Below are 24174 nucleotides of genomic sequence, written 5' to 3'. Positions count from 1 at the left end.
TTGCCTCGACAACACAAACCTCTATATGGTCATTCTATTCTAACAACGAAGGTAAGGACATGACTCGTGTACGGATCATGCAATAGCGTTGGAGAACTTGCACATGTATTTCTCAGCCTACTTTGCCCCCTAGGAGTTGTGCTCTGGACTTTATTTGAGCTAATTCGTCTGCGTCAGTGTTTCAAACTTGTGAAATGTGGTAGAAGGTAACGTCATCGAAAGACTCGGCTAAATAGCCGGCAACCATGTGATAGAGCACCAGAGTGCAACTTATGCAACGAAAAGTCCCATTAAGTTGGTTAATCACAAGTTCGAAATCACCGATAATAAGGACACGAGTTGCCCGCAAATCGTGTTGGACACCAAGGCTGATGATAAGGCCTTCGTATTCGGCCTGATTATTCGTACAATCAAAATCGAGCTTGAGAGAAAAGTATCAACGACTGTGATTTAGGGGTTAGATAATGCTCCAACGCCAGCAGAGACTGAAGTACTAGAGCCATGTCGATTTCAACGTCATTGCCCCCAAAACCGTATGGTGAGGGATGTTGGGCCAAGAAATTGGCCAACACTTGGCCTTTGACAACTTTCTGGGGCACATATTGCAAACTGAATTTAGATAATGCCATTGTCCATTTTCCGATTCGGCCTTTTACTATTGACTGAGTGAGCATTTAATGAATGACATCCGTCTGGGCGAAGCATGTAATGCCTTAGTTTTGATGTAGCGAAAAATAAGGCTAGGCAAAGCTTCTTGACAGTGGAATAATTAATCTCTGGTGGGTTGAGATTTCGGCTAAGATAAAAAATGGCCTGTTCCCGCCCAGCATCATTGTCTTGTGCAAGAAGGCATCCGATGGATTCTTCGGCTCTGAGATGTACAGCTTGAGAGGTCTGCCACATCGTGGTGGGACCATAACGGGTGGAGTCGTGAGGGAGACCTTGATATGTGTAAACTTCTCTTGGTGTTCTGCACACCATTCAAATAGGTGAGAATCCTTAAGTTTCAAGAGCATGGAGAATGCTTTCATTTTTCCCACCAAATTAGCAATGAATCGATGGAGAAAGTTAATCTTGCCAAGTAACAACTGTAGTTGTTTTTTAGTCGTCGAGGATGGAACATTGATGATTGCATGAGCCTTATTTTCATCTACCTCAATACCACGATGATGTACAAGGAATCCTAAAAAATTTCCAACTGATACGCTGAAAGCATATTTGGCGGGATTCATTTTAAGGTTGTGTTGGCGCATACGTAGGAAAACCTGATGAAGATCATCCAAATATGTCTGCCGACGTTGTGATTTGATTACAACATTGTCAATGTAGACTTCGACGGTAGTACCAATCAAATCATGGAAAATAGTATTTATGGCTCGTTGGTATGTGGCATCGGCATTCTTGAGGCTGAATGGCATGACGACCCATTCATATGTGTCGAGTGCCCCCAGACAATGAAAAATGGTCTTATGAACATTAGCCTTGGCGATGAAAATCTGGTTATAACCAGCATGTCCATCTATAAAGGATAAGATCTCGTGGTTTAATGCCGTGTCGATTAACAAATCTGAAATTGGCATTGGATATTCATCTTTAGGAGTTGCTAGGTTCAAATTTCTAAAATCAATGCAGATACGCAAGGCACCATTTTTCTTTAAAACTGGGACGATGTTTGCCAACCATTCGACGTATCGAGCTGTCCGAATAAACCCAGCTTTTAAAAGTCGAACGAGTTTGCCTTTTATGCCGAGTTGTACTTTGGTTGAGAAACGATGAGGTGGTTGGCGGAATGGTTCACACCCAGGTTTGATACGTAATTCATGTTCGACTAGTGTTCGATCTAAACCAGACATCTCATGGTAGCTCCAAGCAAAACAATCCTTAAATTCTCTAAGCAAATTACAAAGCTTGGTTTTTACATGTTGAGGTAACAAAGCACTAACGAACAAAGGTCGTGGGTCTTTGGCCATTCCAACATTTATTTCCTCTAAAAGATCTTTGACTTAAGGTTGACTATCCTCGAGCTCGGCTAGTACAGCCTGAACTTTGTCTAGTGAGAGTACTGGCCTATTGTCTCATTCGACCAAGTTTACGCCCGAATTTGGCTGCTTGGAAATAACATACCAATGGGCCAGCAGTTATTCCATGGTAGATGAAACTGCGGCCCGACGTCTGTCCTGGTTGTCTTCTACCAACCTAAGTTTCACCAAATCCTGATGGACAATCTCGGCACTTACCTTGATTGCTTTCTGTACTGAAGAGTCGGTCGTCCTTCCTCATTCAAACACTGTAGGGTAATATAGCCGCCGTGATCATTGTAATACCGTTCCTGAGTCATATTAGCTTCAAACGGTTGATTATTGGCCGAATGAACCACAACTGATTTGCCGTCCTAAAAGATGAGAACCTGATACTCGGTCTTGGAGTCGACGATAATGAATACGGTTATGTGATTACGACCTGCAACGCTTACCTCCAAAGGAAGCACTCATTTGGTCTGGGACTTGTCGCCGACGAAGCTACTCATGGTTATTCCTGATGGAATGAGTTCGTCGTTAGATCGTCGTAGTGCCTTCATGACAGATATGGGCACGATATTGACCGTAGCCCCACAATTGACAAAGATTTTGGAGATTGGATAACTTTCAATGTGAACCGTGACATACAACGGCTTCAAATGTTGAAGATTAATCGAATAAGAGTGGGGAAATAGTACGGCCAGAGCTGCTTTAAGTTTGTCATCTCTATTGGCTTGCCCATCTTCATTGTTGGCGATGAAATCGACTTGTGTTGCTTCCTCGGCTACCACGTCCCCATCTAAGAAATTTGGTTGGTGTGTGGTTGGTTAAAATTCAGCAGGTAAGACATAGACCAAGCTAATTTCCATATTTTCGAAGACTGAATGGCCTATCGAGTTTTGGTCGTTGTCCTTCGGGTTATTGAGTGCGATATCATACTTCGGAGTATCTTCGACCTGATCATCTTTCGCCTCATTGGGTACCTATTATCGTGGTATGTCGACTGAACCTATTTCATTCTGGTTGTCGTCTTCGAGCTTATATTTTGCTGAGGTTTGATTTTGGCCCTGCAGTGCTTTACGGGCTCATTCTTCATACGCGATTCGGGTGTCCCTTGTGTCTAAGTAGGCATCCAAACGCACCACCGATTCTTCTCATCGGCCATAAAGCTGAAGAGAGATACAGCTGAAAAGACTTTGAAATGATGTCGTAAATATTAAAGGTTTTTTAGAGGAAAAAAGAGCTCAACGGTGACTATGTCTGTGTGCGGGTCGACCTCAAAGCTGAATACCCGAGCTTCATGTATGTGCTGGAACCTGGCCTTCATTGCTGGATCAGTGGTTTTTTGGATAATCTATTCAACATCAGGGCAAGTTAGGGCCAGGTTGAGGGCTTCTTGACACGCTTTAGGTAGGCTGTACCTGTCATGGGCAGAATGTTTCTTATGAAATTCTCGTATGTACTCTAGGGAGTCTTCGAGAAATGGAGGGTGCAGATTTCGTCGGACTCTTATTAATGGCTCTTGCGGGGGTAGTGAGAGAAGCTTGTTTTCAGCTTCTTTTTTGAAATGCTGGAAATTGGATTTCATTTCCCCGGGCCGAATGACGATTTTGATGCGCTTCTCGGATTCTTTAATAGTGGTTTCAAAGTCGCGATCAATTACCTTTTTCCCTTGAAGTAATTTGGCTATGATTGCAAGGGGTTGTCAGTCGTCTCCACTTCTTGCGGCTTTTTTCGGCTACCATTTGGTAGCTGAAGTATCCTGTGTTGCCTGTCGTCGAGCCATGTAATCTATCTGTTGGCGTCGACATTTCTGAGATTTGGATAATGCAGTATACATGTCGGTAGGAGAATTGTAACTATACTAACGTTGATCTCATGGCTCAGGTGGCTTGAAGGTTTTTTTTATTCGCCGATGAACTCGAGCTGCTGGAGTTATATGAGTAATAATCCTCATTATAAGACGGCACATCGAAATCAAGACGTCGTCTGGCTGAAGTTAGGTCGTCCGTTCGTATTTAAGGGTTGAGCATATCGAACACCTTCTGGCGCTAATTGCGCCGAGTACCCTTGGATGTGTTACTGCGACCGTGGATGGTTGTCGTGGTGTTGGAACCTGAGCTGGTTTCTTCTTTGGTTCGGTTAGGACGACGCGTGTTTTACAATGGCTGCACAAAACCATCAGTCTATCAGTTTCTTTTGCACTGGAGTCTGACATAGATTCGATTATGGCCAGTCCTAACAACTTTGTAGATGGTTCGTTTGAAAATAGATCAAGCTTGAGTCGCATCCGAGAATTTTGCTTTGGGATATGTTGTATTGGAACGAACTCGGCCTTCCCCTTCCCTTTGTTCTTGGGCAAATGAGCATCTACTATGCCAACTGTCGCTGAAGGGAAGGGATCAACGTCGATAGTCATCTATTTTTCAAGAAATTTTAGCTTGCCTTTATCAATCCAGATTTGAATAACATCACGGACCACGACGCAGTTGTTTGTGGTATGCTTATTCGAGTTGTGGGATTTACAATACGTTTTGCCTTTCAGCTCTTCAGCCTTTGGAATGTTATGTCCTGGCCAAAGTTTGATGATATTTGCCAGTAACAACTGGTATTGCATCGGCCTTGGTGATATCAAAGGTGTAAACTTTTGATGTTTTCATTGTCTCTTCAGAGGCCGAGCAGGTTTTGGACTCCTTGGAATTAATTTGAGCCAAAGCCTTGCATACGTACGGTTTATCTATCGTTATCTCGGCCGTGTCCATACTGGCGTATCGGGAATCCTTGCCTTCGGCCGATGCATAGCTAACTGTGGGATTCTCGGAGCAAATTATCATATTGCTCGACGTCCTGGGCCAGTTCGTACATATCTCGGAAGTTTGCCCCCAAGAATTTTATTTTTTTATATTCCACATCCAGGCCATTCAAAGCGATTTTGACGAATTCAACTTTAGGGAGAGCTACTCGGCACCAATTTCTGGCCGACTTGAACCTCGTTAAGTATTCCATTGGCCATTCGTCAAATGTTTGAGCCATACCAGTGATGAAACTGACATTTCCATCCCCAGCTGATAGAATTGTTCATGGAAATTTTCAATCAGTTCCCCCCAACTTTGTATGGAATTAGGCAGGAGGTTGATGTACTAAGCGAATGCCGAACCTATTAGCAAGAAGTTGAATAATCACAGTTTATGGAAGTCGCTATTAACATCTCTGCATTGTGCAGTGAACCGAGCCACATGTTCTAATGAAGACAGTGACGATTTGCCAGCAAAAAGGCTGAAGTCTGGGATTTTGAAACCTTTAGGATATTCAAACTTCTCTATATAAGTTGGGTATAGATGGATGAACTTTGGGAACTTCGACCCCTTTTTCAAGGCCGAATTGATCATTCTTTGGACCTCAATCATATTAGCAGATGTTGTTTCTTCTTTCTGATCGGATATGTCTGATCTACTGCTTGATCCTCCTCTTTTTTCCAAATCGATCATTTTGAGCCGAGCAGATCTTGTTTCAACCTGTAGCGTTGATACCAGATTACCCTTAAGTGGAAGTTGCCTGGAACGATCGGTGGGTCCGCCGTCGTAAACTTTACTAATCAACAATTTGAGCATTTTGTTATGTGCCTCACCATTACTGCGTATTACTTCAAGTATGCTTTTTTACTTCTTGATTGAAAATCTGAAATTGCTCTTCGAGTCTTCTCTAAAGAAAAAATCTAGTCGGTGGATCAGAACCTTCACCACCATCTTCATCCCAATCTTTGATTATTTCTTCGACAAAAATTGCTTTTGTTGCTCTGGTGGTGTTCTCCGCATCACGAGCCTATCCGCCGAGACTAACTTTCTTTTCTCGACGTGTCACACTCGTGGCTTCGGGTGTGATGGCCACATGAGGATTTTGTGCTTGTGACATGCCATCATGATTTGGGTTTTGGACCATAGGTGGAAGGTTAGTTGCTGATTTACCCATCCTTATTTTCTTTTTCACTGACCGTGTCTCAGTGGTCATGAACTTCGTAGCTTCAACAATGGGTCCTACTGGGCGTGCCAAAATGTTGACCCTAAAAACTACCAAGCCTACGTGGCGCGTTAGCCGAGTAATTAATAAGTTAATTATGTCCTTCAGTTATGTGGGGAGCGTGCCAACTCGTCGATCGAGCTCGGCCAAAGAGTAAAATATGTTGATGTGGTGTTGGGCACGCTGCTGACTTCTTGATCTTGCGACTGCAGCCGAGGAAGGAACACGTCTCGGCCTTCAAGTTCTAGAGCCTGAAGACAAGGCTACTAGTTCTGCGAAGTTCAATATCAAATTCGGCATTCAATGTGTCGAATGTAGTAATCTGTAACAGCTCACTCACCGAGAAGGCTAATAAGATGACCTTTGCCAATAAGGATTCGAAAATCCTTCTTGACCAAGACTTGGATAAATAACCAGTCGACCTCGACGTAGTACTGTTTATCCAAACTGAAGGTGCTCCGTGATCGGCTGATTCTACGACAACAGTGCTATTTAACCAAACTGAAGATGTCACCGGTTGCCATCACAGTGCTGTTTATCCAAACTGAAGATGTGTTGGTGGAAAAAAAAAATTCTCAAGGTTGTTGAGAGGTTTCACATTGAGCGAGAGTTTGCGCAAGGCAGTTTGTGTGTTAAATTGGAGGCCTTAGAATGATCCACCCCTTTCTTATTTATAGCAACCAATCTCGTCATGGCCAAACTAGAACCATACTCGGATTAGGATTCTTTGTCTTAATCTAACCAAGTCCTGGCGAATCTTAGCTCCATTAGGACTTTGAACCAAACTCTTTATCCAGCCACATTCATTTCTCAAATCTCAACATCCTCATCCCATTGAGACTTCTTGTTATGCTAGGATTTGACTTTCCCATCAATCCATCTCATACTAGGACTCGGCCGATCCTAACTAAGCGGCCCATAATAACTAGAATTCACGATGATTCTAGAATCATATTGCCGGGCCGAGAACAACTCCTAACTCGGCCCACACCAATATTTTGAGCCCAAACATCTTTTCAATTAATATTTAAAAAATAGTGATTGTTTCTCAATTAGTGTTTTAAAATTATTGAAGTATGAATATTGTAAGTTTTTAATTTACTACGTTCATGCACTAATTTTTTAACTTTATGCAAAACAAAAATGTAGTTGTGTTGTGGAGTGAGTGACGTGAGGGAGAGCGAGTTGATGGTGATGCTTAAAAGAGGAAAGAGAGAGAGAGAGGGCTTGATGGGGACGGGTGAGAAAGAGCGAGCGGTGGAAACATGCTAAGGATCCACGCGCTGCCAAGGACCCGTATCTCATTTTTTTTATCCTTCCTTTTAATAAAAGTTGAGTTGACGTGTAATTTTTATCTTTTCAATCAAGAAAAAAAATTGAGTAAATTTTTTTAATTAAAGCTCCCTTATTTTGTTAAGTTGCCATTTAAAGATCAACTTTTTCAAAACCGACTAATTTTTTTGATAAACAGAAAAACTATGTTATTAAGTTATATACTAAACTGTCGAATGTGGTGGCCTAGCAGTTTGATCGGAAGTTTAAGGTGTGGGTCTCACTATTCAGTACATGTTTTCCAGTCAAACAGACAATGCATGGTTTTGGTCTGAATACAGTAAATGGATGGGGTTTCAACAAATTCTATCTGTTCTGCATTGTACTAGGGAAGAGACAGATATAGTACAAATAAATACAATTTGTGTGAAAGTCATGTGATGCCCCCTTGTCTTTCCATTTTATTGTCCTATAGTCATTACCCTTTTTGTTCATCATCTTACCTATCATTATTTTTAAAATTAAAAAGAGAGAGATGTGTAACTTTAAACCATACTTGGATGTGTAACTCTCATCTTCATATCACTAATCACGTGATGAGTTATATTAAGATTAGGAGTGGGCAAAAAAAATTGATGAATTGAAAAACCAAACTAAATCGAGTATAAAAAATAAAGTTGACCAAAATTGGTCAAATCCGAACCAAGCTTAGTTGACGGTTTCAGTTTTTGTCTCTTTAGAATGCATACTCTCTCTTAATAAAGAAATTTGAGATAGCTAACTTCTCCTGTAGAGAATTTTAGCTAAGTTTTACAATATATAGTCTCGTTGATGAGTGATAGAGACCTAAATACATTCTGTTAACCCGCATATTCAATGAGTGATAGAGACCTAAGTACACTTTGTTACACTGCATATTCTCTGCCTTAGGAGGCTCCGTGTACTAACCAATACAATGTTTTCATTTTGAAATAAAGGCATATGTATAGTAGATGTGACACATCCCACTTGAAATCTTGGTACTTTTGGGGAGCCAAGGAAGCAAATCATACAACTACAAGGAACGCTCCATGGAGGAGCATCTTCTTGAAATCTTTGGTTCCAAATCTTATAACTTTGAAGTCTAGGTGTCTCATCCATGGATGACAAAGTCCGAAACCTTAGGCCTTTTTTTCTCTTTAAATTTGTTTCCCATCGTATGATCTTAAGATTCTTTTTCCTGGGTTTTGGTGTTGATGTGAGTCCTCTTGACCATACATAGTAATGTCATGGCTATGGCAACACCTCATGAAACTTGTAAACATACATAGCTTCTGAGTTTGGCTGATTAAACGAGTCCTGTACATTTGGTAGAACTTCCCAATTTCATGTCACCCAAATGCCCAGTTTAATGCTTGTTGTACAAGAAAACTTTATTTTGATGTGTTAGAATATGAAACAAAATCAAGTATATTACGTATATATATTTTTTTTCGTTTTTTATACAATTGATATATAATATATGTGTGAACACTTAGTAATAATACAATGATTTACTAGCGATGGTTAACTTCCACAAAATTTTGTGTGAAATAATATATGCAGTTTATACATGTTATTTTCTATAACATTAATAAAAATGTAACAACATGTTATCAATGCATTTAAAACAATATCATAATAATATCGTTGCACACCCGATTTTTTTAATTAAAAACGGTCATCCTCAACTGATTTACTCTATCCTAAAAGAGAAAAAGGTATACATAAAATGAACTACCTAGCTACAGTTGCGTGAGCAAATTTGATTTCAGTATTCATGCACTCAAAGATTTGAATTAAATCCTAGCTCGATCGTTTTATGTACATGATATTCCAATCCAATTAGCACAATGCTGAAAGGTTTGTAAATTAAGGAAGACAAAGACAGGATTATTGAGGGCTAATCATATACCTGTCTAGTATTTGCAAGCAATATGGGATGAAATTTGATGGTTAATTAATATATGAATAAAATCCTAACTAAGTATGCAGGCCTGCCTAGGAAGTCCAATTAGTGTTTCAATATTTTTTTTCTTACTATTATTACGAAGAGAGTCGAAGGTTCCAAAATTATTACAATAATTTAGAAGACGAGAAAAGTTTCGAACCCAGGACACATGGGTGAAAATTTAACACCATATTTACTAAAATGTTGAACCACATACTAGTGTTTTAATCTTAGAAGCATAGCCAATGTGCTTCTAGCATATGTTCAATTTAGATTGATTAATTAAGGAATTTGAGATTTGTCAAAGTTTAACAGATAATTGCGGCCTTTCAAAAGCCATGATTGTGGATTTCTACCTAAATAATCACACTTTAGTCCAGTCAAGCTTGCTAGTAAGTTTTGCTTTTAACTTTTGCTTTTAATTAATTATCATAGAACACTCCAGCAATTGGTAACTGAGTTCTTCCAATTAAGCATCATAAGAAGGAAAAAACAATCCCCTTCTTGTTCTTCTCTCTTTTACTTGTTAAGCAAACTCATATTTTTCTGGCTTGTGGGGGCTACGAGAGTCATCTTTCTTTTGACATGCTTTCATGAAAAAAAATTAGAGTGCTACCGTGCACACCGACTTTTTTTATTTTTCCAAAGAGTCATAACTGTTATTACATCTATTTATTTGTCATATTTTCTCACTCATTAATTAGTCAAAATATTTAATAAAAATACAGATAAAATGAGTAAAAAAAATATAACAGGCGAGTAAGCGTAACAACACTAGAAATTTATTGCCTGAATTAAGAAGAAAAAAAAAAAAGCAAAGGGGTAAAAATATCAAAGAGATAGGAAACGTCTTCATGATCACGCATAAGGACAAGTAAATGTATAATTAGCTTTATTTGTCAACTAGGGGGGAGGGGAGGGTTTTGGAGACCACAATGATCTCCATGTTATGATGCTTTTTGCTTGGATTCCATATTTACACAGAAATAAAGGTATCAAGAAAAATCATGCAAGTTTTGGGGGACCAAAACTTGTTGGAGGGTCAGATCATGTATGACATGGCTGCTTTGAGTTTTCTTTGTTTACAATTCATGACCATTGACATTTTCTAGCATAAAATTTAAGAAAAACTAAGATCATCTTAACCAGTGTATTTTAATAACTTTATTTAATATTTAGGACAAACTTTCTCGTTTTCTCCTTTCTAATATTAGATTCTTTAAAAAATCTCTCATACAATAATGAAAATCACGCAAGATTAAAGGCTACGAGTTTGTATCGACACCCTCTTTCTTCTAATACAAGACGCACACACTAAAACTCAATGTTTAGGGAGATCAAGCTCTCCAAAGGTGACGTTTTTCCGAAGATTTTTGCCAATTTTTAATCAAACTTGACATAATTGGTTTTTGGCCCAGGAGAGAAGTTTAATCCCTCTCCTTATGGGCTTCTTTTCCATGTAAGTGCTTACTCAAAATTAATACTTTCATATTTAGATTTAGAAATAATGGCAGTGTGCAGTTCTATAAATAGTGGCATTGTTCAATTCTACAAATAGTTGCAGTGTTTAGTTCTAAAAACAATTCAATATTCAATTCTAGAAATAGTGGCAATTTTCAGTTCTAAAAATAGTTGTAGTGTTTCATTCTAAAAAGAGTTGCAATGTTTAGGTCTAAAAATAGTGTCAGTGTTCAGTTCTAGAATTAGTTGTAGTGCTCAGTTTTAGAAATAGTTGGAGTGTTTAGTTTTGAAAATAGTTGCAGTATTTAATTCTAGAACAGTTGTAGTGTTCAATTGTAGAAACAATTGCAGTGTTCATGTTTGGAGAAGCCCTTTTCATTAAACCTTTGTGTCCTCTTCATTAAATAAAGTTATTATGATGCTTTTGATTAAGAAAAATTTAAAAAAATCCCTTTTCATTAGAGCTTTGTGTCATGTTCATTAAATAAAGTTATTAGAATTTTTTTATTAATAAAAAGTTTGAAGAAGCCATTTTCATTAAAGCTCTCTAAAATTTAATGTTTGAGTATGCATGGTGAAATAGTAGCTAGCAAAACAAGCCAAAATCAACAATTACGTTATAACTTCATGAATTTTTGTTTTTCTTTTTTAATACATTGGAGGGAACCGACTTTTAACTTGCTTATTACTAACTCTTTAAGTTTAAACTCCTTATTCACTAAATTTATATTACATGAATTAATAACATGTCTGCTGCATTAAGAAACCATATCCTAGTTAATTAGGAAGAAAGTTAGCTTTTCCATTTTTAAGTAGATCCGACAAGTGCTAGGTTGACAGATGTGGGTCATACCATGAATCTTGTAACAATCGAATTGATGCAAATTTCTTTATTTATTTATTTTGGTAAATGATATTTAAGACTTTTGCATCCATTCAATATTTGTTGGAAAATAATATTTAAATTTATTTTATTGTTTAAGATTTAGGCCGTGCACATTACATTTAGGCTTTCGTTTTCTTGCTCATTAGGAATCATGGTTAGCTTATTATAAACATGATGCTTTGTTATTCAGTTGTGAATAAGTCAGTCACAATGTAGTTCTCTGCTTTGTAACCATCTTGATAATTTTGTTTCGTTGTTTAACGCTAATAAACTTATATTCGTATCAGGTTAATGAATCATGCAAGAAATTATCAGCCTACTATGGGTACCCATATCCTTATAATTAGCTCAAATTTTTGAGAATTAAAGATTCCTCTCTTTGTTTGGTTTGCGTCATTTTACATATAATAAAGATGATACAACCACATTCATCCAAAAAATGGAAATAAAATGTACAAAAAAGAAAAGAAAAAGAAAGATGAATCGCTTGTGCCAGCACACAACAATATAAGGCCATCTCCAACCGAAGGGGTTATGTTTAGCCCTGTCTAGATTATAACCCTAAAAGAAATTATTTTTTAATGAACAGTATTAGACCATATTTATACATGATCTCCAACCGAAGGGGCTATTTTTTAGCCCCCTCAATAATTTATTATTTTAAGTTTGTTCTTTAATTTTATTGGTTAATTGAATTAAACTACCATATTAAATTTCGGACATATTTTAGGTGTCACTGGTCGCTATGAATAAGTCTCCGGACATAGTTTGAGTGCCACTTGAAGATGTGGCCATTTGAAAATTATTGAAAAAATTAAAGGAAAGATTATTGGAAGAGGTAAGAGAGGAGTGTGTGTGTTGATGAGTGTTGAGGTAAATAAAATGCGAAGAATTGAAATGAAATGAGGTAAGATAGTATGGAATGGTGAAAATGATGTGAGAAATGGTGTAGAAATGTCTTAGGTATTTATAGGGAAAAAAATTAGAATTAAATTTTTTTATTTTAAATTTCGTCTTTAAAAAAAAAAAAATCCAGTTGGGCCCAACTAAAGGGGCTAGTTGGCTGACTAAAGTTGGCCAACCCGTTAGCCATATGGCTGGATTTTTGCCTAGTGGGTCCCAAGAATTTGTGGCCTAGACCTCCATTGGAGGTGAGTTTTGTGTCAAAAATGGCTATCCTTTGGCCTATAGCCTTATGACCGGCCCAGTTAGAGATGACCTAAGTATATAAAGTCATCTTCAACTGATCCAGCCAAATGGCCATAAGGCTAAAAATAGCTTGAACTGACACGAAAATCATTTCCAACCGAAGGCTAGGCCAAAGGGCTTGTGGGCCCTACCAGGCCAAAACCCACAAATCAAGCTAGAGGGCTGGTCATTTCTAGCCAACCAACCAACCCTCCAATGGCAAAATGTCAAACTTGACTTTTGTGGCAGGTGCAATAATATCACACTTTCTTCGTTATTGTGGCAAGTGGCACTCAAAATATGTCAGAGAACCTTATTTATATATTGTAGTTTAATTTAATTAACCATATTAATTCAATTAAAATAATAAATTATTGAGGGGGTTATGTTTGGCCTTTGGCCCCTTGGCCCCTCAGTTGGAGATGAGTTTTTTATCAAATGACTATGTTTGACCTATGATCATTTGGCCCTCTCGGTTGGAGATGGTATAAAATATGGCATGACACTGTTCATTAAAATATAATTTCTTGTAAGGCTATAAGGCTAAACATGACATTTTGAGCCTCTTTCGGTTAAAGATGACCTTAGCCTCTATGTAAAAAAAAATTTATTTGTTAAAATAAAGGATGTACATTCAGGTTTGGTGGAATATTCAATATCGGAGTGTGATACATATTTAAATATTTTTATCAAGTTAGTTTGACAATAGCATGGTATTTTTCCACGAGTGCGTCTAATAAACCTTACACTCACCCAACTGTACAAATTTATTTTGTTAAAATTAATGTTGCAAATCCCGAAAATGTGCAATCTTCAAAATATCATATGTACACAGAAGGCTGAAAGGCCTTTAAAAAGAGTAAATAATATTGTTGTATCTCTATTAATTAATAAAACACTCATTGTCAACTAAAATTCTATGAAATTACTAGTTTACCCTCTAATTAAAATAGAACCTGAATAAGAAATATGAGGTAGAAATGTACTTTCACACAATCAAATTTTTCTGTTTTTTTTTTCAAAGTCTCACCTACATATAATCCTAACATATCTCTAATTAAAAAAAAAAAAAAAAAAAAAACTTCTCACTCCCACATTCTCTATCACTCTCTTCCTCTCTCATTCTATTTCAAAAACAAAAATGAAAAATTTTCTCATACACTTTGTGTGTGCCCATATACTAGTTATAAATAAAATAAAAGAGTATAATGCTCGCAACTAGTAGAACAATCTATTCATGTTGTTCTTCACGTTACAATGCTTAAGTAATACAACATGAAAAAAAAAATACACAACTCATCTCAATTGCAAAAAACATCCATACAAAGATCAAACATGATACTAAATATGAATAAAACATTTCCCAGTGATCAATCCCCACAATAGGGCAAGATTTATTCATTCATGAGTTTGATTTTATATTATAGAGATCATATACTATGAATAAGTTGATAGGATTTAAGTTATGGAAGCAATGTCCTAAACTAAGTTAGGCAGGGGGACTAGTATTCCATAATCACTTAGTCTTCCAATAAGTTCCTAGCTGTTTGGAAAGTCAAATAAATATTGACTATTCGAAAATGCCAATGTATAACACATTAAGGTTAGCATGGTCTTGTGCTATGCATGTTGGATACATGGTGTATATACATGTGTTTTTCTGTTGAACAAGTTCACTGAACATTGATGCGAGAATTATACGCACACAAATTAAACCCTCTTTTTGTCAATTGTAGTAAGTATGTAAGTAGGGATCGTTCTTAACCGGGGATTAGGAGGGATTGCAAAATCACTTGGATTTGACTCAAAAACGTAAAAACACAATATAAAACACTATACTAGACTCAAAGAATGCAAAACTAAACTTTAAAACACTAAAACAAACCAAAAGACTCAAACAGTACCCAAAGCACTCAAAATTGCCTTAAACACACTTTCTGGGCAGTTTTGAACACTAGACACAACTTTGGACGAAAATTGGTTTTAACTTGACCTAAGACACTTAAAAACACAAACTAAAGGGATTTCTAACTACTATGACTCAACAAAGTAAAGGGGGATTGGTTTTGGATGATTTTGAAATTAAAACAGAAACTTGGAAACAAAACAGATTCTAAAAACGAATTTGATGGAATTGAATGGATGGGAAGGCTAGGTAAGGGGTTCATCTCCATACATGTTATACTTGCATATAAAACGGTTTCCAATTGCTTCTCAATAAACCATGAATTCTCAACGCCCCAGATTAACCGTGAATTGCACTAATTAACCCTCAGATTTTCCTAACGTTATTGAATTGGATGATTGCATACGACAACCCAAAACATTCCCCACAAGTTCCCTATATGAACTGCATAATAGAGATACAAGCAAGAATCATTAAGTTCTTTGAAAACCATAAGCATTGACGAAGCACTCGTTACTATGAACTGCATGAAACTTATGCCAAGAATTTACTTAACGCGATTGAGATCATCAACCTTTACTACTTGTGAATATAAGTTCATAACGATTAGGTGAAACTCACTTATATTCTAGCGTCATATTCATGCATGAAAATTAAGCGTGCACTCTCAATAAACATACATAAATAAGTTATCAATCAAACAGTTAAACAAATTGAATTCACAACTTATGAAACGCAATTAGAAGTAATCAAATCATATTGCAAGCTTAAACATGTAATTCGAATCCCCCCTAGCCAAGGGGGGTTTTAGTTCCTCATGGTACAAAACAAAGAGAATTGAAATTAAACATTGAATTCAAAGGAAAAGAAACACCTAAACATTCCAACAACTCAAACTTGAATTGTATGAACGTTTAAGCCCTCTTCTCTTCCTCTTTGTTGCTGCACAAGGTCTAAGGTGAGTTTTGGGGATTATGGATGATGTAGAATGATAGGTTTGGTTGTGTAATGGTAGGGTGTGTGTATGAATGGATGGGGAGTGGTGGAATGGTGGAGGAAGGCACGGCAAAGGCTGGGATTGGTGCTGGAATGGATGCCTTTGCACGGCTCAAGGGTTTTGTTGGAGTGAATGGATGAATGAATGAATCCCCCTCATTGTGGCTGCAATGGATGTTTATTTATAGGTGAAAAAGAGGGAATATGACAGTTAGGAGGTTGGTGGAAAGCTGGAAATGCATGTGGAGTGGCTGGAATGAAGGTGTTTTGCACGACATGGGTAGGAATGGGTGAATGTGCATGTGGCTGATTTATTTGAAGATGCATGTGCAATGACAGCTAGGTTGAATGATTAAAGGGGTGCATGTGGGTTGGAAATGCATGTGGAGTGGCTGGAATGAAGGTGTTTTGCACGGCACCAATGGGTTTGAATGATTGAATGTGCATGTGGGTGAATATGTGGCTGCATGGTGAAGTGGACAACCTGGAAATGGGATGGGAGAAGAGGGTGAATGTGTGTTGGATGCATGGCAAGGTGTTAGAATGGGCTAGGCCCTTTGTTTTATGTCCTAAAATGCATACAAGGCCTTCAATTTCGTCCAACACTTTGGCTCCAAGCATAAGCTATCCATCCATAGCCCAAAAGTGCTCCAAAAGGCTCCAAAATGCATCTTTTTGCTTCCTTAGCCATATGAACCTAGAAACACACGAAAATGGCATAAAGGACTAAAATAACTAAAGAAACACAACGTAAATGCACGAGAACAAGCCAATTAAGTCGCATAAATATGCTCCTATCAAACATTGTCTGCCCAAGAATCTTAAACATATGGATGCTAACCTCATGTCAAACGTTACAAAGCTTTAGGTTATAGTATGCAAACAGACATAAGGCCTCATAGGTATCTTATGCTTTTAAATATGAACTTTGATTTCACTTCAAAGCCCTCATTGCTTCATAGGGCTTGATAGTTTGATACATGGGTTCATATGTATGAGTATGAAGATACATGAATGCGCAATTAGAAATCTATCGCATTACGGTAACTATTCAATAGAAAGAAATATCCTTTGAAGCCACTAGATCCATTTCAGAAATCTCCGGCCAGAGTAATTGGATCAAGTTATGTTTGTAAGAATTGTTTCAACATGAGATGCATTATGAGGATCATAGATATCTATATGTGATTTGACATTATTCAATATCACATAAATCTTGATCGCTAATACAGGAGGGATAAAAGATATGTTGTTGTGGTGAAAGTATACCAAATTTTAGTCCTTTTTAGGCTGACAAATTGATCTTTTAAGTAAAAAGTAAAAGAAGTGAATCAAATTTTAGCCATTTTCGATGCTGACAAATTGATATGTTTAGGTAAGTAGAGAGACATGTTGTTGTTAGAGAAGTAGATTAGGTCTTTGGCATTTTTGACGCCGACAAAATTGATCATTTAGGCAAGTACAAAGGTATGTTGTTGTCAGAGAAGTGAATGAAATTTTAGCCTTTTTCGACACAGACAAATTAATCATTTTAGGTTAGTAGAGAGAAACATTGTCGTTAGAGAAGTAGATTTGGTTTTTTCCATTTTCGACGCCGACAAAATTGTATCATTTAGGCAAGTACAATAATACGTTGTTTTTAGAGAAGTAAATCAAATTTTAGCCATCCTCGAATCCGACAAATTGATCTTTTAGGAAAGTAGAGAGATTTGCTGTTGTTGGAGAAGTAGATCAAGTGGTTGCCATTTTTGATGTTGACAAATTTATCATTTGGACAAATACAAGGATGTGTTGTTGCAAAATAGACCAAAATTTAGTAAATTTCAATGCTAACAGTTTGATCATTTAGGCAAGTTGAGAGAAGCGATGTTGTTGGAAATTATTTTTGGTCGCGACGTTGACAGATTGGTCACTTAGGTAAGTACATAGATCTCTTAGTTGAGTAGACTCAATTTTGGTCACTTCTGAGGACGGCGGATCAATGTCAGAAATTTAGCAAATTTTGGCTATTTCGGGCACTGACAAATCAAGATTTGAGCAAGTTTAGAGCTACTTATAAATAAGTTGTTATGCAAACGACAAATATGATCTGAATAGCTCAAACGTCTATATTGCAGATTCATACAAATGGTTACATTAATAACCCTGAGCCAATTGTAAATATGCAAATCCAAACAACCCAAAGATGCTCTCTCTTTAACCCTAACCACACCCAATTTTCTCAATCAAAGGTAAGATGCACCATGAAATTGTGAAAAAAGCCCAAGCAAACAAAGAGTGAAGCCAAGAGGCCCCACATGGATCCTCTCTAGATCCATTGATCCTAATCCATTAAGTCTCATCATTCGGACCATTGAAATTTGATCTAACAGCTACAAACAGAGATCCATTTTAAAATGTATAATAACTTTAGCCGTTTGATCAAATTTCAATGATCCGGATGATAGGACTTGATGAATTAGGACCAATGGATCCGGAGAGGATCCATGTCCCGTAATTAGAACCAAACAGGACGGTGACGTGGCCACATCCCAGGAACGACGCCTGGAAAATGGGCAGAGTCATAGTCTGTTTCACCTCACACCATCCTTACTGTAGTCCATCCACAGTCACACACGCTCAACTTGCCCGCGCAGACCCTCAGCCCCCCCGTCAGTATATCGCTATTTGAAAGTTCAAAAATCCCAAAACAAAACAAAACCCCAAAAACGAACTCTCTCCCTGCCTCTCTCTCTCTGTCTCTGTCTCTCTCTCTCTCTCCCCTCTCTTTCTGTCTCCTCACTTTCTCTCTCTTCACACCCACCACCACACTCCCAGTCACCCCACTCTCTCTCTCTCTCTCTCTCTCTCTCTCTCTATAGCAGTTCTCAGTAACGGACCCCTCTTTATTACTCTCTCTCTCTCTCTCTCCGTTTTCTGCTGCTTTCTCTCACTTTCTCTTTCGGTTCAAGATCTTTTTTATTTCTTTTCTGATTCTCTCTTCAGAAAATGGGGAGCTGAAATTTGGGGTTTTTTTTTCCCTTTTTTCTCTCTGTAATTTTCTCGGAACATTCGCGTCGCGTGCGTCGCTGCGGAGTTTCCGATCTACGTTTCTTCCCTTTTTTGCTTTGTTAAATTTTCAATTTTTGGGTTTTTAATGTGTGAAAATGGAGAACTTGCGGCCTCGGAGGTCTAAGGTGACCAGCATTGCTGATAGGAGCTTCGAAGGAGGACGACTCGCCTCCTCCGCTGAGCGAGCTTACAGAGGTTTGGTATTTTCTGAATTTCGGAACTTTTTTATTTTTCGGGGTTTTAGTTTTGTGGTTTGTCTGAATTTCTGACCCTGTTTGGTTGCCGAGAAAAATTAAAGAAAAGTGGAAGAGAAAATTTCAGATTTTGGCTGAAAGTAGTTATTTTTCTCCGGTGTTCCGAAAACAGAACGATTAAGCTAAATTATTCAGCTCACTTGAAGAAAATTACAAAATTCTGAACTTAGTAACTGGTTTTTATTGTTCTCAAAGTTTTTTCTATCAAATTATCCACTAAAGATGAAAATTTATTTTCAATTGGCAACTCTAATTTTAATTGATTAATTTTTTTTGTTTTTGTTTATTTTACTCTAATGCTTATGCAATGCAGGTTAATTTTGGGGTTGTATCTGTAAATTTGGTAAAGTTTGTGACTTTTTCTGTAGTGGTTTTGCCATGATTTGCTTTGTTTCCACTGGAATGATGAGACATAATTCAATTGCTTCTTTTTGATGAGTCAAAGGGAACAATTGAAGCTTCCTCTGTTTTCTGCATGCTATTTTACCAGACATTGATTGCCATGTTTCCCTTTTCTTTTGATTGAAAGGGTACAGTTGAAATTTCATCTACTTTGCTGGGTTGGATTCTAATTCATTTGGTGATTTCTAATTACTTGCAAAATTTTATGGAGTGTTTACTTCTCAATTTGCCCATGCTTTGAAATGTTGATCCTGATGTTGTTTGGGGGTTTTGTTTTCAGGAAACAGGCAGGTTCAGAAACAGAAACACATTCCGAAATTGGCCTCTGATTCGAGTTCTTGCAGTAGTGGCTCTACCGGTGACGACTCGGTAATCTCATTTTCTACTCACTAGTTGTGTGTAAGCCCTTCATAACATTACACTTTAGAGAAAGAACACTTTGAAACCAATAGTTTACAAAAATAAACCCAATTGACTTGATGATGGGGGAAAGATTTCATTTGGATGGGGGCTTCCTCTGTTTTCTCCAATTGAGCTAGTGAAGTGTTTTTCTATAAAACTTGAGTTCTCGGGGTGCTTTTTCTAATTTTCTAATTTTATTTTGTTGTTTGTTTTGTCAGTTCATTTTATATCTGGAACAGAGTAGATTCCGCTTTCTTTGTATTTTTCTAGATTTTCCCCTCCTTTGGATATATATTGGTATTGAAAATAATTACATGTCAGAAAATAATTACAATGTGACATGCATGATGAAGTGTGTCAATTTTGTCGTTGCAGTTCCCCTTTGAATTGGGCTGGAGATCTTCACAGCAAGCTGTTGGAACTCCAATAAAGAAGTTATTAGCTGAGGAGATGGTGAGAGAAATTGAACCCAGGAGGAGATCACCAAGCGTAATTGCCAAATTGATGGGTCTTGATGGGCTGCCACCTCAGCAGCCTGCTCATAGACAACCAAAAGGCATTTCGGAGAATTATTTTCAGAAGTCAAGATCGGAAGAGACAGAGCACAGAAACAGTATGTCTTATGAACGCCGCTTGTCCAGGAAGAACTCAAGGGTGCAGCAAGAATTCAAGGATGTGTTTGAAGTTTATGAAACTTCAAAGGGTTACTCATCACGAGGAACTGCTAACACAAAGCTCAGTGATGCTGAAATGGCTTTTGTTCGACAGAAGTTCATGGATGCAAAACGCCTTTCAACTGATGAGAGGCTACAGGATTCAAAGGAATTCCATGATGTGCTTGAGGTGCTGGAATCTAACAAGGATCTTCTATTGAAATTCCTTCAGCAACCAGACTCATTGTTTGCTAAACATCTGCATGATCTGCACGGTGTTCCTCAATCCCGTTGTGGTCGCATAGCATCTATGAAGTCACCAGAGGCTCAGAAGTATGAAAACATTGACCTTGGTTTCACATCAGCGAGAGAGCGGAAGCATTGCTCTGAATCTCCGCAGAAGCATCGCGATTCTTTTCCTAGCCATTCTGACAGTAGACATGCTGGTCATAATCCTCCTAAATCATCTGTAAGCCGACCGGAAGTGAAAATTGAATCTGCCATTCATCCTACAAGGATAGTTGTTCTGAAACCAAACCTTGGGAAGGTGCTGAATGCTACCAAAACATCACCATGTTCTCCTCATGCTTCTATGTTAGATGGAAGCAAACACACTGAATTTCCGAGCATTAGAGATAGGGAGGCAGAATCACGGGGAAGGAATAATGTCCAAGATAATGATGGGCGTCTGAGGCACAAGTCCAGAGAATCTAGAGAAGTTGCCAAGGAAATCACAAGGAAAATGAGGAATAAATTTCACAGTAATTCTGTGCGTCTTTCCTCCTCTGGTTTGAAAGGATATGCTGGTGATGAGAGTTGTTGTAGCATGTCTGAGAATGAATCTGCAAATGAGTCAGAGGTGATGTCGGTGTCTTCCAGGCATTCATTTCACATAAGTAACCACTCCAGGCCTTCATCATCATGCTCTACTGAATCATCCGTGAGTAGAGAGGCCAAGAAGAGGCTCTCGGAGAGGTGGAAGATGACTCACAAGTCCCAAGAAGTGGGACCTGTTAGCAGGGGCAGCACACTTGGTGAAATGCTTGCTGTCCCAGACGAGGAAACGCGAGCTGCGAATTTGAATGCCATGATTGGCGAGGCAGGATTCAGAGATTCGTTTTCTACTGAAGATGCACCTGCACGGTGGGGTGGACCTCTGGGTATCAGCAGTAGGGATGGTTGGAAGGATGGATGCATCAATAGTTTATCAAGATCAAAATCTCTTCCTTCTTCATCTACTGCGTTTGCAAGTTTTAAAACAAGTATGTGGTGTGAAACTGTACATGATGACAAGTATCTGATGCCAAAGGAGACAGTCTTGCACGAAAGACACCGCACAGTAACTGGTCATCTTGATCTTAGAGAAGGTGGCCATAAACTGTCTAGATCCAGCAACAAAATTTCTTATTCGTCTCACTCCTTAAGTAGGGAAGCTATTGACATTTCACCTGAAACTCATACTACTGAGAATAAAGATAGAACTGACTTTGAAGGGAACAATCGAACCCAGCAGAATGTTGCAGTCTTTGAGTCACCAGCTCGTAATGCTTTGGACACAAGTCCAGTTTCTGCAAATTTGGTGGATCTGGATGCATCCATGCCTTGTGAAACTCCTGATGTGTTACTTCCAGAATTATCATCTCATATGTCAGCAGAAGGTGATTCTTCTGGTAGTCACCAAGATAACCTAATTCCCCAGGTGCGTGTTTAATTTTTCTGCTGGGCTTTTACTTGTGCAGTATGATATTATCAGTGCTGCAATGATATAGAATTATTGGAGGCCTATTTCTGTAGATATTTCAGGAACTGATTCTTAAAAAATCTTATATAATTTCATCTTTGATGCTCCTGAAAACATGTGTATGTTGCGTAGTACTCATTGTCGGATGTTCACTATTTTATCACCATTTATACCAACAAGTGGATGCATCATACTTTATACGTATGTCGCATCTCTGTGTTTGAAATTCCTTCCCTGCTTGGTTGAAAGCAGGGCTTTGTATTAAACATTAAAAATTTTCTCTCAAATATTCCATTAAATTTCCAGGAACCATCAATCAGGCCCCCTGATGAACAGGCAGTCCCCTCTAACCATTCCGTGCCTGGAATCGAATCTCCTGCAAGCTCCAAGGAAGCTGAGCAGCCGAGTCCGGTTTCAGTTCTGGAAGTTCCTTTTACTGATGATGTGTCATCTAGTTCTGAATGCTTTGAGAGTGTCAGTGCTGACCTGCAAGGTAATTGCAAGGCCATTTATTTTGATTATTATTTCTTTTGTTTCTAGTGTCAGTTTCCCTATGAATATGTAGGTGCTACAAAAAGCTATTGCCTTCTTCCAGTATCCATAGAATATGTTGTGCTAATTCGTATGTAGATTATTGTGATGAAGCCTTGATAGTAAAATGTTGCTATGTTTATATCAATATATTGTGTGCGAGAAGTCAGTTGATTTTTATTTTTTATAATAAATACTCATAAGGAAGCATGCAATTTTCAAGTGTAGGTATTGGGTAAGGATATGCTTTAGTCATTGATGGGAGTTAATTTTTGTTTGAACTGAATCCGTGTTGAGTTTGCTTACAAATATGATTTACTTGTCTTCCTACTGTGTTGTGCATTCCTTTATTTAATTGGCCTATTCCTTTTGTTTGCTTTAGTTTTCATCTTTTTGTTTGGTTTCTAGGGCTTCGGATGCAGCTTCAGCTACTCAAGTTGGAATCAGAACCACACATGGAAGTCTCGAGTGATGAAGACGGTGATGGATCTACAGCGTGTTTAGATGCAAGAGGGCTTTGCAAAGATGAAGAGAGCTGGGAATCTGTATACTTGGCCGATATTTTAACTGAATCTGGTTTAAGCAACGCTGGTCCGGCTACCTTCTTGGCAATATGTCACACTCCAGAATCTCCTATGTGTCCTTTACTATTCGAAGAACTGGAGAAGAAGTACTACGGTCAGACTTCTTGGCCAAAGCCTGAGAGAAAGTTACTGTTTGACCGGGTAAATTCAGGGCTCCTGGAGATGTTTGAGCAATTCACTGATCCACACCCATGGGCGAGGCCTGCGAACAAAAGAATTGGTCCCAAGTGGATTAATACAAGTGCACTTGAAGATGATCTTCACAAGTTTCTAGCAAGCCAAGAAGAGAATGCGAGTGAGGACAATCTGGAGAAAGAGCTGCAACGTGACTCGCTGTGGATGGATTTTGGAGATGAAATAGACGTAATAGGTGGGGAAGTAGAGAGGAAGTTGATAGATGAGCTAGTAGCAGAGGTAGTGGTTATGTAGTGTAGAAGGCCAAGAATTTCAACTGAAGTTTTTCTTCTGTTCGTTGTTTTGGTCGACGAGTTTAAATAGAATATGTAAATGAAGACTTGAAATTGTAGTTTCACGAGAAGATGAATAAATGGGATGGTCTTTGTTAGAGAAAAAAAATTGTTGGTGGGTATGACTATAGGGGTAGAAAAGAATGCTCATCGACTACATAATTACCTTTTTATTTTTTATTTATTTTTTTCTCCATATCACAATGGGGTCAATTATAACTGTACATCGAATTTGCTGTATACTCATGTGAGTCGAATTTGATACCTATTGCAATCAAATAAGACTACCTATGGCAGAAGACTTGCGGAGGTCCTTACTTCCCACTGCATGAGTGGTAACTTTCACTCGAAACTCATTTGACATGTGAACGCTCAA

The 24174-nt window shown here is 38.1% G+C and overlaps 1 protein-coding gene across 1 annotated transcript; it reads left to right on the top strand.

Moving 5' to 3' along the window:
* The first annotated feature begins 18404 nt into the window (after positions 1–18404).
* On the top strand, positions 18405–23907 carry LOC137723712 (uncharacterized). The gene is made up of 5 exons (XM_068462906.2): positions 18405–18959; positions 19701–19789; positions 20198–22174; positions 22523–22709; positions 23156–23907. Exons 1-5 carry the CDS (start codon positions 18860–18862, stop codon positions 23758–23760), a joined length of 2958 nt encoding a protein of 985 aa, XP_068319007.2. The 5' UTR covers positions 18405–18859; the 3' UTR covers positions 23761–23907.
* Positions 23908–24174: the final 267 nt, after the last annotated feature.

The sequence above is a fragment of the Pyrus communis genome, chromosome 4 (genome assembly GCF_041283825.1).
Source record: "Pyrus communis isolate YQ-2024b chromosome 4, ASM4128382v1, whole genome shotgun sequence".
Taxonomy (NCBI): Eukaryota; Viridiplantae; Streptophyta; class Magnoliopsida; order Rosales; family Rosaceae; genus Pyrus; species Pyrus communis.
Note: the sequence above shows the minus strand (reverse complement) of the source record. Positions and strands in the feature narration are given on the sequence as shown.

Coding starts and splice junctions, on each gene's coding strand:
- LOC137723712 (XM_068462906.2), top strand. CDS start 18,860: ATGGAGAACTTGCGGCCTCGGAGGTCTAAGGTGACCAGCATTGCTGAT. Junction 19,790..20,197: donor GCTCTACCGGTGACGACTCG/GTAATCTCATTT, acceptor TTGTCGTTGCAG/TTCCCCTTTGAATTGGGCTG. Junction 22,710..23,155: donor TGTCAGTGCTGACCTGCAAG/GTAATTGCAAGG, acceptor TTTGGTTTCTAG/GGCTTCGGATGCAGCTTCAG.